This window comes from Geotrypetes seraphini, chromosome 11 (genome assembly GCF_902459505.1).
Source record: "Geotrypetes seraphini chromosome 11, aGeoSer1.1, whole genome shotgun sequence".
NCBI lineage: Eukaryota > Metazoa > Chordata > Amphibia > Gymnophiona > Dermophiidae > Geotrypetes > Geotrypetes seraphini.
In genome coordinates, this window is record NC_047094.1 from 3,271,237 (window position 1) to 3,288,842 (window position 17,606).

General features: G+C 44.3%; 1 protein-coding gene across 6 annotated transcripts in view; it reads right to left on the bottom strand.

Moving 5' to 3' along the window:
* SLC5A11 (solute carrier family 5 member 11) overlaps nt 1-17,606 on the bottom strand; it is a 47,752-nt gene that overhangs the window by 11,527 nt on the left and 18,619 nt on the right. For all 6 annotated transcript variants that reach the window (XM_033914911.1, XM_033914910.1, XM_033914912.1 and 3 more), the window contains 6 exons: nt 17,438-17,543; nt 13,323-13,403; nt 11,905-12,110; nt 6,091-6,226; nt 5,540-5,647; nt 1,770-1,920 (listed from right to left, as the gene is read on the bottom strand). In XM_033914911.1, the coding sequence (XP_033770802.1) occupies nt 1,770-1,920; nt 5,540-5,647; nt 6,091-6,226; nt 11,905-12,110; nt 13,323-13,403; nt 17,438-17,543 (788 nt within the window). The remainder of the gene's footprint in view (nt 1-1,769; nt 1,921-5,539; nt 5,648-6,090; nt 6,227-11,904; nt 12,111-13,322; nt 13,404-17,437; nt 17,544-17,606) is intronic.

Here is a 17,606-nt window from a genome sequence, read left to right on the forward strand (position 1 = left end):
CTTTATCTCCCCTGGAAATTGCTAGATATCATCTTTTGTAATCTGCCTTGAACTGCAAGGTAACGGCGGAATAGAAATCACTAATGTAATGTAAAGCAATATTTGTCTATTTTTCTATAGTTGTTACTGAGGTGACATTGCATATTTTAAAAAGTCATCTGCCTTGACATCTGTGCCCTGTCCCTGCCTATTCTGTGCCAGCCTACCACTAGACCACCAGAGAGGGGATAGGTAGAGAGCCTGGCATGGAGGGGGAACAGGGTGCAGAGCTTGGCAAGGAGTGTGGGGTTGGGTGCAGAGCCTGGCAGGGAGAATTTGGTTCAGAATGGGTTTTTTTCTTGTTTTTCTCATCTAAATCTAGGGTGCGTCTTATGGTCAGGTGCGACTTATGGAGTGAAAAATACGGTATGTAGGATCGCTTGTCTGCTGCATACTCTAGGTTTCTTCAGATCAAGTTACCCGAATTTGATCTTGGTTTCTGAATCAATCAATGGGTCTAACTAATGGGCAGACTGGATGGACCGTTCAGGTCTTTATCAGCTGTCATTTACTACATTACAAATGTCTGCGTTACCTATGGTAGGACACTTTCTGAGCCTCAGGGGCTCACTTTCAAACAATAAAAATGTCCTAAGAGTGGCATAAATTGGCATTTGGAAGTCCTAATCACCAGGACGTCCAAGTGCCGATTTTTGTCTTACGAGGCATACGAGCTGCTGTTCATCTAAAACTCAAGGGGTATATGGTGGAAGCGTGATATGGGCTTAGACTTGGACGTCATTTGGCGATAATCGAACCTTCCCAAGATGTTCTGGACGGAACTTTGATGTCCAGACCTAGACCTGTTTTAAAAGTATCTAAGTGCCCAAAATGTACCCAAAGTGACCAGATGACAACTGGAGGGATTAAGTAATGACTCCCCTCCCAAACCCACAGTGGTCACAAACCCTCTCCCATCCCACAAAAATCTGAATGAAACAGTACATACTTGTCTCTAGAACAGCAGCATCTGGTATAGGAACTCCTAGTAGATCATGACATAGGTGTCTTAAGTAGCCTGGTGGGTGGGCTAGTGAGCCATAGAGAGGAGGGTCCAGGCCTACGACATTTATTGTGGAACGTGTGAGGCTACCCAAATCCTATTATAGTGCCATAGAAGTGCCACCTGCTTCCATAAAGTCTTTTGGGGTGGTAGACAGGTGGGTATAGTAGGTTTTGGGGGAGTGTTGGAGGGGGTTCTGGTGAGATGTATCTCCTGCACCCTTTATGCAAAGTTCACGGCAGTGCTCTGTTGGGATGTCTGAATGGCTAGTCCGTTACAATGCTGGCCCCTCCCTTCCATGTCCAAATGGTCTGGATTTGGACGTTCTTGTAGTCAAAAATGATCAAAAAACTTAGGCATCCTAAGGTTGGCCAAGACATCTAAGTAGGCGAATTTCAGAAAAAAAGATTTGGACATCTAGCTGTTTCGAAAATGGATGTTTCTCCGCTCCTGACTTTGAACATTTTGCGGGAAACGCCCTCTCAGCCTATCCAACCACCATTGAGTAATATCAGATCATTATAATATGTTTCCTGATATTTATGCTGCAGGTAAGCCAGGGGTGACTGTAGACTTGCTCTTAAAGGGCTTTGCTGCCAGGACATCTTTACTCATCTGAACCAGTGAAGCAAGGATAGGAGTCATCTGAAAGAAGTGTCTTTGGAACGCTGCGCATGTTATAAGTTAAGGTGTGCTGTGAAGAAGTCCTCTGGGTATAAGTTCTCACCTGCCCACAATCATGAGCTCCCACTCCAAGGAGCGAGGCCGAAAGTGACGCCACAGATCGATGGTGAAGATGGTGCTTGCACTGTTAAAGATGGAAGTCAGTGAGGACATAAGTGCTGCAATCATTACTGACATCATAAGCCCTCTTAAGCCTGAAAGCAAAGGTAAATGGATGTTTGAAAAGATTAACGCCTCTGAGGCAACAGATAACTCATCCTGGAACTTTCTTCTGTTATAATAGAGTCAACTCACTAGAGCCTTTCTGCGTTCTTGGCATTCGTCTGTCTGTACCATGATTGTTGAGCTTCCTGGACTGGAGGAGTGGCCTAGTGGTAGGGTTGCCAGATTTTACTATAGTAAAATCCGGACCCCCTAGGCTCGGCCCCCAGGTCCACCCAGTTGCACCCATCCCTGCCCTGTTACGCCCCAGTCCCACCCCAGCTTTGTCCCCCCACTGTCTGCTCTCGTCGGGCAGATTTCCTCCTGCCCGACGTGATTTACAGAGGGTTTGTCAAATCGCGGACAAAGTGCCGGGTTTTGAAAAGACGTCCAGACCCCCGTACATGTCCTCCTTTTAAAATCTGGACGTCTGGTGACCCTACCTAGTGGTTAGGACTGCAGCCTCAGCATGCTGAGGTTGTAGGTTCAGATCCTGTGCTGTTCCTTGTGACCCTGGGCAAATCGCTTCATACTCCATTTCCCAGGGATGTTAGTCAGATTGGAGTCCAGCGGGACAGATTGGGAGAAAGTAAAACTGCTTAAGCGGTGTACGAGTAGAAATGCTAAAATAAACAAAGGTTAAGGGGTTACTATCCAACCAGTGGGCATGGGCTGTGTTAACCCTGGCATTGAATATCCAAGTTAGTGTGGCAAATCAGAAGTTAACCAGGCACTGGCCAATATTGATACTGGTGCCCAGTTAACCTGGTGCGTCCTATCTTTATCCACTCACTGAACATCTGCGCTAAGCAGGTCTGTGTTGGCTCCGCCTTCAAACCACCCCCTAACCTAGCTTTGGTTAGGATTACCAGAAGTCTGGATTTCCACGGACATGTCCTTCTGGAGTCGGATGGCTTTTCAAAACCTGGCCAAAAAGCCTCCTCAAATCGCGTCCAGCAGGGAGGAAGTCCGCGCATGTGCGGATGCCAAGCGATGACATCACGTGCGCTGACAAAAGCAGGCAACAGGGGGCGGGAATAGGGTGTGGATGGGCGGGGGTGGGTCTAGGTGTCAAGAGGGGATATTCTGCTTAATAGCATGGCTAGCTCAGTGAAGTTTAACCAGGCAGGAGCCTCCCATGCCTGCTTAAACCCTTTTGAATATCGACTCCTGACTTGTGTGGCTGCTGTTTCTAAGTTACGTCAGTGAAATAAGGGAAATTATCCCTTTGCTCATCTTCAAAACAACTGATTCCAAATCAATTTAAGCTGTTTTTCCCCCCAAATCCAAGAGGTGTAAAATCTACTAAACAGTTCAATGCAGAATTTTTTAGCAAACAGCGAAATCATGGAATCTGCTTTGATTCAGATTATGCTCTTTTTAAAAGAGCCATAAAATCTGTTTTGTTCTGAAACCACACTATCATGTTAATTTACTGGGATTCTCTACTCGTCTCCTACACGTAATTGTTCCTAGCTTTCTTTGTGTAATCCACTGTGAGCAGAAGAGACGAACGCATGTCAGAAATGGATGGGTTTTATCAATCATAAGAACATAAGCAGTGCCTCCGCCGGGTCAGACCATTGGTCCATCCTGCCCGGCAGTCCGCTCCCGCGGCGGCCCAAACAGGTCACGACCTGTCTGAATCACCAGAAGGGGCCCCCTTGGTTTCCCATTGAGTCCTATCTTCCCATCGAAGTCCTAACCCTCCAGTCTTGCACATGCACAACCTGGTTGGGTTTCTATACTTATTTCCTGGTTAGCTTTCTATACCTGTGTTACATCCCAGAACCTCTCTCAGTATCCCACGATCCCTTTATCCCTCAGGAATCCGTCCAATCCCTGTTTGAATCCCTGTACCATACTCTGCCTGATCACTTCCTCCGGTAGCGCATTCCAAGTGTCCACGGCCCTTTGGGTGAAAAAAAACTTCCTTGCATTTGTTTTGAACCTATCTCCCTTCAGTTTCTCCGAATGCCCCCTTGTACTTGTTGTCCCCTTCAGTCTGAAGAATCTGTCCCTATCCACCCTCTCTATGCCCCTCATATATCATATCGCTTAACAGACGATCTCTACTTCAGGAAGTAGGTGAACGCTTGCTGGGAAACATTTTCATGCGCAGGGTCTCATGCATATGGAGTTTTACGCACTTGGAAGGTCATTTTGCTATAAGGTGCCTGATTAAAGCACTTTGTACAGGGCCTCTCTTTTTATAGGCGTTTAAGTGTCTTTATACCGCAACTGACAGGCAGCCTAAAGCAGTGGTCTCAAACTCGCGGCCCGCCAGGTACTATTTGGAGGCCCTTGATATGTTAATTACAAAGTAAAATAAAACAGTTTCTTGATCTTATGTCTCTTTAGCTATAAATGACAATTTTATTATTAAGACTTAGCTAAAAGGAAAGATTTATAAACTATAAAGAATTTTACCTCATGCAAAATTGTCATTTCTTTAATAAGACATTAACTACTTTTTCTGAGGCTCTCCAAGTACCTACAAATCCAAAATGTGGCCTTGCAAAGGCTTTGAGTTGGAGACCACTAGCCTAAAGCATGTACATTCTCTATCCAGGTACTTCTGAGCTCTGCCAAAGCTCCAACCCTGTGTGCTCACACTGACAGTATCCACACGGCCCTGTTTTATAAGAAGCCATCTATGTACATAGGTGGTCACACTCCCATGTAAATGATGAAAATGCCCTAAAGGGGGTGTGCTTTTTACCACTTAGGGTACACCTCGCCCCCTTATAGAAAGGCTTAAGTGTTTGACAGGTATAAATACTGTACTACGGTAGTAACAACATCTTAGACTTGGAGGACAGATTTTGCAGAATAGTAGGCTATAATGCAGAGGTAGGCAACGTCAATCCTCAACGGCCGCAAGTCAGTTGGGGTTTGAAGATTTCCCTCAGGAATATGCGTGAGGTCTATCTGCATGCACTGCCTTCATTGTATGCAAATAGATCTCATGCATATTCATTGGGGAAATATTGAAAACCGGACTGGATTGCAGTCCTCGTTCCTCACCCCTGTAGGTATCTCCCATGTTCAGCTCAGGTATACAGTAGGTTTTTGATTGGCTGGATGCTTTCCTATTTGGTCATACATTGGGATTTTATTGGCTGGATTTGTTCTACTTGGTCAAGCACTGGATTATGATTGGCTGGATGCTTTCCTATTTGGTCATACATTGGGATTTGATTGGCTGGATTTGTTTTACTTGGTCAAACACTGGATTATGATTGGCTGCATTTGTTCTACTTGGTCAAACACTGGATTATGATTGGCTGGATGCTTTCCTATTTGGTCATACATTGGGATTTGATTGACTGGATTTGTTCTACTTGGTCAAACACTGGATTATGATTGGCTGGATGCTTTCCTAAGTGGTCATACATTGGGATTTGATTGGCTGGGTATTTTGCCGCTTGGGTTATTGAATATTTAAATATTGTTTGTTAAGTATGTCTTTTAGTCCGCTCGGATGTAAAATATTGTTAAGTATTGTATTGTCCCCCAAATACTGTAATTTTTTAAAATGTTCATCGCTTAGAAATATGATTAAGCGATTAATCAAAAATTTTATTAAACTTGAAACTTGAATATTATTACCTGTAGGTAGGATCTCGATAACCAGCTTTGGGTAAGCAATATCAGAGCATCCTGAGGGGTTGCCACAGATGCTTCTACAGCTTTCTCGATCAGCACAGGCAACCAGATCTAAAGCAAGTAAGAAATGCAGAAACAGTCCAGTGTCAAAGAGAGGAACGAAAAGAGAAAGCAATAAATTCTTTACGCAAAAGTTCACATAACAAAATAAAGAGCGCTGGAAGTGGATCATTTTCACACAGATGCCTTTTGCCCTTTTTTTCAACTCAACAGAAAGTTAGAAAGAGGTTGAAAATGTCTGTCTGAGGGCAAAATAACAGGACAGGACCTGATTTGACATGGTAAAAACCCAAAGACACATCAAGTTTGAAAATGAACCCAATCAGCCCAGGTTTCTAGAGAAATAAAAGTCCTCCAAAATGTCCCAAAGCAACACAAAAACGCTGATACATCAAACATAGAAGAGGCCTCTCCTGGTCACAAACACACACACAGCCAAGAGAGCTAAATGCACAGGCAGACCTGGAGGGTCCTCTGGAAACGGTTACTGTTACCTGGGAAGAGAACTCGGCTGATCATGCCTGGAAGGACCATGATGAAGAGAGGCAGAACTTTCAAATAGGCAGCCAGCAGTGAGCCTCCCTTAGCATGGGAGAGGTTTTTAGCGGACAAAGACCTCTGAACGATCACCTGTAAAGAAGCAAAAAGAAAACCCCCAGGGATGACTGGACAGAGGGTGTGTTTCATAAAGCTGAGCTTGAAAAATCTAAACACAATGTTTAGAGAGTGAAGCAAGGAGGACACAAGAGTGCAGGAAACTAGGGGAGCTTCTGAGTCTCCGCAGGATAACCGCCCCACACACACACACACACGACCAGCCTTATGGCTCAGAGCTGTGAAAGTGCTGCAATGAGGTCAGCAGGATTCCCCAGATCCTGCCAGTAAAGAAGTAAAGCAGGAAACAGGGAGACCACAGCTGTGAGGCTGGTGGATTTTCCAGACCCTGCTGGTCCAAGATGCAAGGTGAACCCAGGAGAAAAGTAGTGAAGTTGGCAGTGGAAACTTGGCAGCAGAGTGTGTCCTGCTGCATGAAAATCTTCCTGTACATTAATTGCATGGAGATATTTAAATGTCTCTCTTTCCTTTAAAGTATACATAGTAAGGTCTCTAAGGCTGTCCCCATAAGATTTTGGACAAAAGCATCACGGAAATATGGTGGAATGAGGAAAACGTCTGGCACACTGTGCTACCGGGATACAAGCTATACCGCAGAGACAGAGTAGGTCAAAAAGGTGGGGGTATTGCCCTATACATCAAAAAGGGCATTGAGTCTACTGGAGAGAACACGCTGGAAATAAAAAATAAGGTAGAGTCTCTAAGGGCCAAAATTCCAGGAATAAATGGAACGGAAACGAAGATCGGCATCTACTACCAACCCCCAGGGTAGTCTGAAGAAACTGATGGAGAAATGACAGACGAGATTAAATGCAACTTCAAGGGAGGCAACGCAGTTATCATGGGCGACTTCAATTATCTGGGGATAGACTGGAACCTAGGCACCTCCGGCTGCAGTAGGGAGACCAAGTTCCTGGATGCTGTAGGCGATTTCTTCCTGGAACAACTCATCAAGGAAAATAGGAGAGGAAATGCAATTCTGAACTTAATTCTAAATGGACTACGAGGACCGGCGCAAAGCGTAGAAGTAGAAGGGACGCTGATCACAATATGATCTGCTTCAACCTGGACACAGGGGCAAAACATCGATCCAGAACGACGGCCAAGGCACTGAACTTCCGAAAAGGAAATTATGAAGCGATGAGACTCATGGTGGGGAAGAAGATTAAGAAGAGGATAAGCACTCTAAAATCGCTAAAGCAAGCATGGTCTCTTTTTAAGGACACAGTCACCGAAGCACAAAATCTATATATACCACATATCGTCAAGGGATCCAAGAGGAAAAAGAACAAGAAACTGGCGTGGCTCACTGTAGCGGTGAAGGAAATGATCAGAGACAAGAAGACTTTGTTTAAGGAATGGAAAAGGTAAAAACTGGAAAAAGCACAAACAACATCAAAGCAGGTGCCATAAAGCAGTAAGAGGGACCAAAAGAGACTATGAGGAAAAAAATAGCCAAGGAGGCAAAAAACTTCAAGCCATTCTTTCGCTATATTAAGGGGAAACGACCCGCGAAGGAAGTGGTGGGGCTGTTGGATGACTATGGAATAAAGTGAGTGCTAAAGGAGGACAAAGCCATTGCCGATAAACTAAACACATTTTATGCGTCTGTATTAACCGAAGAGGATATACGCAACATACCGGAAGCCGATAGGTTATACGCAGGAAACGAAGATGAGAAACTGACAGGGTTGACGGTCAGTCTATTAGAAGTATGCAGGCAGATTGATAGGCTTAAAATTGATAAATCCCCAGGACCGGATGGCATCCATCTGAGGGTAATCAAGGAACTGAAAGGGGCTATAGCTGAACTGCTACAACTAATAGTCCATCTGTCGATCAAATCAGGAAGGATTCCGGAAGACTGGAAAGTGGCGATTGTTACGCTGATCTTCAAGAAAGGTTTGAGGGGAGAAGCGGGAAACTACAGACCGGTGAGTCTGACCTCAGTACCAGGAAAGATGGTAGAGGCGCTGATAAAAAACCGCATCATTGATCACCTAGATGGACACAATCTGATAAGGACCAGCCAGCACGGCTTCAGCAAAGGAAGATCTTGATTGACGAACTTGCTGCACTTCTTTGAAAGAGTAAACAGGCAGAGAGACAAGGGTGACCCGGACGACATTGTATATCTGGAATTTCAGAAAGTGTTCGACAAGGTCCAGCATGAACAACTACTTTGAAAAATTGCGAGCCATGGAATCGAGGGTGAAATATTTACGTGGATTAAAAACTGGCTGGCGGACAGGAAACAGAGAGTGAGGGTAAATGGACAATACTCGGACTGGAAAAGTGTCACGAGTGGAGTGCTACAGGGTTTGGTGCTTGGATTCGTACTTGTCAACATATTTATAAACGACCTGGAAATTGGTACGATGAGCAAGGTGATTAAATTTGCAGACTATACAAAGTTATTCAGAGTAGTGAAGACATAGAAGGATTGTGAAGACCTGCAATGTGACATAAACACGCTTGAGAAATGAGCCGCGACATGACAAATGAGGTTTAACGTGGATAAGTGTAAGGTGATGTATGTCAGTAAGAAAAATCTTATACATGAATACAGGATATCCGGTGCAGTACTTGGAGAGACACCCCCCCCCCCAGGAAAAAGACTTGGGAGTACTAGTCAACAAGTCAATGAAGCCATCTGCGCAATGCGCTGCAGTGACAAAAAGGGCGAACAGAATGCTGGGAATGATTAAATAGGGGATCTCAAACAGATCAGAGAAGGTTATCATGCCCCTGTAATGGCCATGGTATGCCCCATCTGGAATATTGTGTCCAGCACTGGTCGCCGTACATGAAGAAGGACATGGTACTACTCGAAAAGGTCTAGAGAAGAGCGACTAAAATGGTTCATGGACTGGAGGAGTTGCCGTACAGTGAGAGATTAGAGAAACTGGGCCTCTTCTCCCTTGAAAAGAGGAGACTGAGAGGAGACATGATCAAAACATTCAAGGTACTGAAGGGAATAGACTTAGTAGATAAAGACAGGTTGTTCACCCTCTCCAAGGTAGAGAGAACGAGAGGGCACTCTCTAAAGTTAAAAGGGGATAGATTGTGTACAAACATAAGGAAGTTCTTCTTCACCCAGAGAGTGGTAGAAAACTAGAATGCTCTTCCGCAGGCTGTTATAGGGGAAAACACCCTCCAGGAATTCAAGACAAAGTTGGACAAGTTCCTGCTGAACCAGAACGTATACAGGTAAGGCTAGTTTCATTTAGGGCGCTGGTTTTTGACCTAAGAATCACCGCAGGAGCGGACTACTGGGTGCAATGGACCACTAGTCTGACCCAGTGGAGGCAACTTCTTATGTTCTCTTATGTTCTTCACCCAGAAAGTGGTAGAAAACTGGAATACTCTTCCGGATGCTGTTATAGGGGAAAACACTCTCCAAGGATTCAAGACAAAGTTAGACAGGTTCCTGCTGAACCAGAACGTACGCAGGTAAGGCTAGAGTCAGGGCACTGGTCTTTGACCTAAGGGCCGCCGCGTGAGCGAACTGCTGGTCACGATGGACCACTGGTCTGACCCAGCAGCGGCAATTCTTATGTTATTAACCAACTTTGTAGTAGCCCTCTGGACCAACTCCATCCTATTTTTATCTTTTTTAAGGTGGGGTCTCCAAAATTGCAGACAGTATTCCAAATGGAGCCTCACTACCGGGGGCAAAGGATGAAGTTAAGAGGTGATAGGCTCAGGAGTAATGTAAGAATAGTCTCTCACTGGAGGTGGTGGAGATGAAGACTGTATCTGAATGCAAGATAATGTGGGACAGGCATGTGGGATCTGTTAGGGAAAAGAGAAGATAATGGATGGTGGGGAAGGGCAGACTGGATGGGCCATTTGGCCTTTATCTGCCTTCAGGTTTCTATGACCTCACAATGCAGGTGTAAAGAGCCTTAGCCTATAGGAAGAGGAGATGCAAATGTTAAGAGCCTTAGCCAATAGGGAGAGGAGGAGAGAGTGGATGCTGCAGATGGGCCATTTGGCCTTTATCTGTCATCAGGTTTCTATGACCTCACAATGCAGGTGTAAAGAGCCTTAGCCTATAGGAAGAGGAAATGCAAATGTTAAGAGCCTTAGCCAATAGGGAGAGGAGGAGAGAGTGGATGCTGCGGATGGGCCATTTGGCCTTTATCTGCCATCATGTTTCTATGACCTCACAATGCAGGTGTAAAGAGCCTTAGCCTATAGGAAGAGGAGATGCAAATGTTAAGAGCCTTAGCCAATAGGGAGAGGAGGAGATGGTGGATGCTGTGGATGCTGCCATCATGTTTCTATGTTTCTACTTGGAGGATATAGACATTTTTTATTGAAAAGAACTTGTCAAACAGGAGGAAAAGAGCGTGAGCATCAATGTTTATCTTATGCAATACTAAGGAACTAATTTCTCATGGCAAAAAAAACCTCCTGTGTAATCTAAAAAACAATTCACATATTCACTTAGCAGGCTGAGTGTAGCTATATAAATAAGCAAAGCACTTAACTTAATGTCCCAACTAGAGGACCCATTTTGCGATTTGCAGTGCTAAGAGAAGAAAGATGGATAGTCGGAATTGTGGCAACAATGCGAATCCCCTGAAGAAGCAAATCGCAAAACGGGCCTCCGGTTGGGACATTAAGTTAAGTGCTTTGCTTATTTATATAGCTACACTCAAGAAATCCCTGAAAAAGTCTTAACACTATGAGAACCTTCCTTCCTCCCTCCCATCTTCTTCCTAACCCCCCCTCCCCCCCAAATCAACCTGATCTACTCTTTAGTCGCTCTGAAAATGACCAGAGATCTTCTTTTGTAACTCACCTTCTATAACTCTTTTGTAATCCGCTTTGAACCATAAGGTAATGGCGGAATAGAAATCTCTAATGAAATGAGAAATTAGTCCCTTAGTATTGCATAAGATAAACATTGATGCTCACGCTCTTTTCCTCCTGCTTGACAAGTTCTTTTCAATAAGAACGTGTATATCCTTACCACCATTTTTGATTTAGATTTTCTCTAATTGAGATTACTGGAGGAGCCATAGCTGGTGCCAGAGTGCCAGAAATCTGTACTCCTCCCATCGCTTTGCTTCCTCTCTGCCAGCTCATCCCATGTTTTAAACATGCTTGTGTTATGTTAACACAGCAGAGGCAGAGCTGCAGGGGGCAGGGAGGGAAGCAAAAAGCGGATGCTTGGGAAAGGAAGAGAGGAGAGACATGAGGCAGATACTGGGATGGAGGAGAAAGGGTGAGGCAGATGCTGGGGGGATGGAGGCTGCAGGGGCTGGTCCTGGGGGAGGAAGGGGACAGATGTTGGGAGAGAGGGGATGCACGGGAAGATGGGGGAGGGAGCGAAGAGGAGAGGCAAGGGAAGTGGATGCATTGCTTAGGGGGTCTTTTACTAAGGCATGCTAGCCAAGTTAGCGTGAGTTAAATGCTAATGTGCCCATTATATTCTTTGGACGCATTAGCATTTAGCACGTGCTAAATCGGCTAGCGTGAATAGCTAATACAAGGAAGTAAGAAAAATGGAGCCAGGGACTGGAGAAGCAGAAGTTAAATTAGCAGCAGTGAAGCCAGGATCTGAAAAGGTAAATATCATTGTGTTGTTCTTTCCTTTGCCAAGGCAAACACTCAGATCCGTGCAGCCCTCGGCACCTGCTGGGTTCCAGTAGCAATGCAAGCAGTGAGGCAACGCTAAGTACCTGATCTGTACACCAGTACCAAAGAGAAGGAATGGACATTCCAACCAAGATTCCTGGCCAAGGAAGATCAGATGTCACAGGATCCCGGAAAATGTGGAAGGCGTCTGCTCTGGGTAAACCACAACTGTTGTTTCCAGTATAACTGCTGGGAATGGCACTGAAGTACTTCACCTCCAAAGCATCTAAACCACCAACTTCCACAAAACCTAAGGACATAAACAGGAAGTAGCTATCAGAAGTCAAGAATGAAACAGGAATGGCTGCAATACAGTGGTGCGGTTATAGTATGGACTTGGTGACACGGAGGCAGCATTTGCATTTGAGAGAGATTTTTCTAGTTCACAGTCCCCAATTGGAGGAGCAATGATATCACTGCGCTAATAAATATTGGTAATTTGGAGGGAAATGTGTCTTTTACCCTCTTGCTATTTCAGGTCTTTATCTCTCCATTATACCTCAGATAACTTCCTTCTTCCTGGTTTGACTATAGCAAAATTCTTCTATTATTTGGTAACACTGTGCCTAAGAGAGACCTTGAAGATCTCAAGGTCACCAAACAGGGTGATAAGTGGTGGCTAGAGCTGGAGGGCGACATCTCAACCTCAGAGGAAAGGTGTGAATGCCACTGGAATTTAAACAGAGAAATTCAAATTAAAAAAAGACACACGAGTAGCAGCTCGTTGGTTAGAGCATCATATTGGCAACCAGGGAAGCCCAGTTCAAATGTCACCGCTGTTTTTTGTGATCTTTGCTGAGTCTCTTCACCCTTTACTGCCTCAAATAGAAAATCAGATTATAAGCTCCAGAGACAGGGAAATACCTGTGATTCACCTTGGTGCAAACTAAATATAAATCATATAAAAATACACTTTGCTAACAAAATAGTGCAGAGTTCATGCAATGAGAATTGATCCAAGGGACTTATAGGGAAGAGATTTATAATGACATCCAAATATATTAGAGATAGAAATAATGTATACGTATGACAAGAAGTAAAAACCAGCATGTGCCTGGAAAGAGCGAGATTCAGGTGAAACAAAAAATATTTCTTGAAAGAACGGTTATGAATTTCCTGCACAACAGCTGATTAATGCAAAGCCATATAGGAATTTAGGAAGGGTGAGAGGAGCACAGACGGGAGAAAAGTGGGAAAAGCAGGGGAACAGGTGAGGTCTGCAGCACTGTGACAGGCAGTGTCGGAAGACTGAGTGGGCCTTATACGCATTACAGGTCATTAGAGTAGAGTTACCATATGGCTCCAGAAAAGGAGGATGGATTGAGACATCTGGGTTTTACTTTCACTGAAAGCACTCTTCCTTTTTCTGCAGCCATAGAGTCAGTAGTTGGTGGCTCTTGTTGGGGACCCTGAGCCTCCAGCAACCCTGGTAGGAGACTGGCAGTGAGGGTTGAGTACTTACTGAAACCCATGAGGATCAGGGCGCCAATGATCATAATCACGGTCTGCAGAGCATCTGTGTATATCACCGCTGCAAGCCCCCCTAAAAGAGAGAGAGAGAGAACAGCCCATCACACTGCCCACTCCTCTGGCACACCCTCCCCCACCATCATGACCTCTATTCACTCCCTAACCGTTCTGCCTGTTGCGTGATATCAGTTTGGTAAAGGAATATACCTGTCCCCTCCCTCAATGTGCACATGTGACTAGATGCTACCTGATGCCACAAATCAGGCAGCTTCCATGGAGGCCAGGCCAGGCCTTCAGAGGAGAGTGGAAAATACCCAGTCCTTGAGTTTACTCTCAGCTACAGGGAGCCTCAAAGTAGAAGAAACTTTCCCTCTTCAAGGTACAGCCAGCGAAGCATGTTACATGTGAAAAGCACAAAACATGGTCATTAACTTTGGTGCTAACTAGGCCAGAGGTAATAGAGTTAAGGACACGTCATGTTGCAGTGGCCTCTCAGACATCGATTCTTTGCTTTTAATGACGTTACAGATAAAAGATATATTTAAAATGATTTCAAGTTTTTATTAATGCTTGATAAATCGCTTATTTAATTTCCTAAGCGATGTACAATTCAAATTAAAAAGTGGGCAGTGAATACAATAACATCAATTAAAACTTACTAAGTGAGACACACATGAGTCGTGAGGGGAAGGAGGAGAATGTGAAAAACACAGAAGGGGTAAAATTTAAAATATTGCGCCAAAACATTAAAAATTCTAAATCGGTGGGTCATAGATTAAATGCATCTTTCAAAAGGTAGGTTTTTCAAATTTCCTTTTCGTCTCTTATGTATTGAGGTATAGAATTCCACAGAAGAGGGGCTGTAACCGAGAACATGTCCTGGCTTCTGCTTCCTATTATTTTCAAGGATGGAACTGTTAACAGGTTATTAGAGAATAGCATTGTTTTTGTTTTTTTGATGTTTAAGGCTAATTTGTTAGAGTCTAGTTTATTGAGTCTAGTTTATTATTAACTGCCTGGATTTCATCTGTGTTTCCCGGGTCTATAGGGTGCAGTAACTGGATGTCATCAACATATGCAAAGGCTGTAAATCCAATGGATTGACACAGGTTTAAAAGTGGGGACAAAAAGATGTTGAGTAGGAGAGGCGACAGAATGGAACCTTGTGGAATACCATAGGTTGATGAGAAAGGTTTAGATTGCTCGTTGTTAAAGTTGACTATTGAGGAGCAATTAGAAAAAAAAGAATCGAACCATTTCAGAACTTGATCGTTAATACCGAAAGATTCCAGTCGTTCTAATAGTAAGACATGATCGATAGTGTCGAAAGCCGCAGACAGGTCTAGTGAAAAAAGAACTACTGATTTGTGGTGATCTAAGATATTGATCTAATGGATATTGTTTATCATTCCAATCAGTGAGAGTTCTGTGTTGTGGAATATCCGGAAACCTGTTTGGTTCGGATGAAGTGCGTTTGAAGCTTCAATAAAGTCTGAAAGTTGGTTAAAGACCAATCTTTCGGTTATTTTCGCGAGAAAAGGAATGTTAGCTATGGGACGGTAATTAGAAATTTCTTCCGGGCTGGTTTTGTGGTCTTTCAGTATAGGTGTAATGGTAGCAATTTTCCATGGATGCGGGACATATGCAGTAGTTAAACTTTTTTGAACAAGTGAGTGAATAAATGGACCAAAGCAGGAAAAAAATTTTTGCAGATAAATCGGAGGTATAATTTCTGATCACGTGCCTCTTGGGTTAATTTTCTGAATGGTGAGTTGGATATCTTTTATAGTGGGTATCTTAAATTTAGTACATTTAGGCCCTGATTCTCCAAAAGTGCGTCCCGATTTTAGGCAGCTGTAGGCGTCCTACAGCTGTCTAATCAGCCAATCGGGATGCACGTTTAAAAAAAAAAAAATGCTCCCCAGGCAGGCCTGAAGGTGCCTCCGGGAGCCTAGGGAGACCCGCAAGATGACCTAAGCTCGTCTAAGGGCCTTAGGCGGGCCTTAGGCTGAACCTAGGCGGCCATATTCGTCTCCCTAGTAGAAGAGAAGCTTAAAATGTAGGCCAGCAAAATGCTGGTCTACATTGTAAGTAGACGCGGCCGCTATACTTATCGTGGCAAGGGATCTCTCTGCCGCTAAGTCTGCCTTAGATTAAGTAGGGATGGGCGGACCCGCTATGCCTAAGGCCTGATTGGTCCAGGCTTCTAGAGCCTGGGCCAATCAGGCCTTAGGCTTCGGCGGGATGGGCCGGGAAGGGGCGGGCCCGCCTCATTTCGACGAGGCTTGCCTGCCGGCTGGACGTGCAAGACCCATCTCGCCGTAAGAACAGGTTTGGTGGAGTGGAGGTTTGGGGGTTGTTAGCGCGGGGGGGGTGCGTCTTCGGGAAGGAGGGATTGGGCACCTTCCTGCCAGCGATCGATATTGTCGGGGGGGGGGAGATCGGTAATGTCGGGGGGGGCAGTCAGTAGTGTCGGGGGGGCGGTCGGTAGTGTCGGGGGGGGGGTGCGTCTTCGGGCAGGAGGGTTTGGGCACCCTCCTGCCAGCGATCGGTCAGGGGGCCACGGCCCGCTATACTTATAGCGGCAGAGAGATCCCTTGCCACGATAAGTGTAGCGGGCCGTGTCTAATCTAACCCAATTCTCTAACCCGCGTCTTCGGGGTTTAGTTTAGGCCGATTCTGAATAGGACGCCTCTCCCGGGCGTCCTATACAGAATCAGGGCCTAGGTGTCTTGCGGGCCTCACCTTCAATATAGGCCGCCTGCCTGGGGAGCATTTTTTTTAAAAAACGTGCATCCCGATTGGCTGATTAGACAGCTGTAGGACGCCTACAGCTGCCTAAAATCGGGACGCACTTTTGGAGAATCAGGGCCTTAGAGGTTAAAATAGATTATTTCTGTGCTGATGATTTTAGATCTGTTTTACAGACTTTATTAATTTCAGGGCTGGAGTGGAGAACTGCAACTCATGGTATCGAGGATTACCAAGACGGTCCAGACGGCCTTACAGACGGTCCAGATGTGGCTGCACATCTGTGGTTGGGGTCTTCTCATTCTGAGCACTTCTCTCCTCACCTGGCTGCATTGCATTGGCTTCCAGTAGTTTGTCAAGTTTGTCAAGTTTATTAAAAATTTGTTTGACCGCTTAATCCAATTTCTAAGCGGTTAACATAATAAAATTACACAAAAACAGATTAAACATATTAAAACAGGGAAGACAAATGACTTACACAAACATACGGCAACAAAAGGACAGATGGGGAAGAACTACAATAAATATAGGATAGATAAGTCATAAAGGCTAAAACAGTAGGTTGGGTAAAAAATTGTCGAAAAAGGAAAAAAAAAAAGATAGAAAGAGGCCATTTAACAAAAAGCTTCTCGGAATAGAAATGTTTTTAGTTTTATTTTAAATTGTTTTATATCTAATTCATTACGGAGATATATAGGCATTAAATTCCAAAGTGAAGGGGCAGTGACAGCAAAGTTGTTGGTGCGTAAAGTATTTATTGATTTTAATGATGGTATAACTAAAAGATTTTGAGAAGTGGAACGAAGGGATTTTGTTGTTAGATACGGGATTAAAAGACTGTTAATAAAATCAGGTTGGTTATTCATTTAAGTTGTAAATGTTAAAAATAAAATTTTATAATTAATTCTGTATTCGATTGGCAGCCAATGAGCGTCGACTAAAAGAGGGGTGACGTGATCATATTTCTTTGCCCCGCTAATGATCTTAATAGCGGTATTTTGGATGGGGAAATGGATATGAATGTATAGACCAATGCAATTGTTAAGATCTGTTGCATTTCCCATCTAGTCAAGATTTTTAATTGGCAGAAATGAATACCTGCAGTTTTTCGGTGGCTGGTTTGGTACAATGGAATTTGTTGGTGCAGGAGTTGAAGATGATGGACCCTGACAGTGAAAGATGGGTTGTTTAACAGGTATTTGCAGGTACGTAGCTACTGTATGTCAGAGAATACGGCATCCGTGAAATATAGGGTGAGAAATGTGTGTTGTCTGATGTGTTATTGTAATGGGCTGCGATTATGTATGTGTGGCGGATGGAGAAGGCCACCCATTTTTTTTATAGATAAAGAAATACCTGCAACGGTGTAGATAGCTGTGATAAGAAGCAAACCACTGACAGCGACGTACAGGTTCCACTGCAAAGCTTGCTGGATAAACAGGGCTCCGGCATACATATCCACCTGTGTAGAAAGGATTAGAGTCAGGAGCAGAGAAGAGAACGCGTGTAGTAAAATTTTAAAACC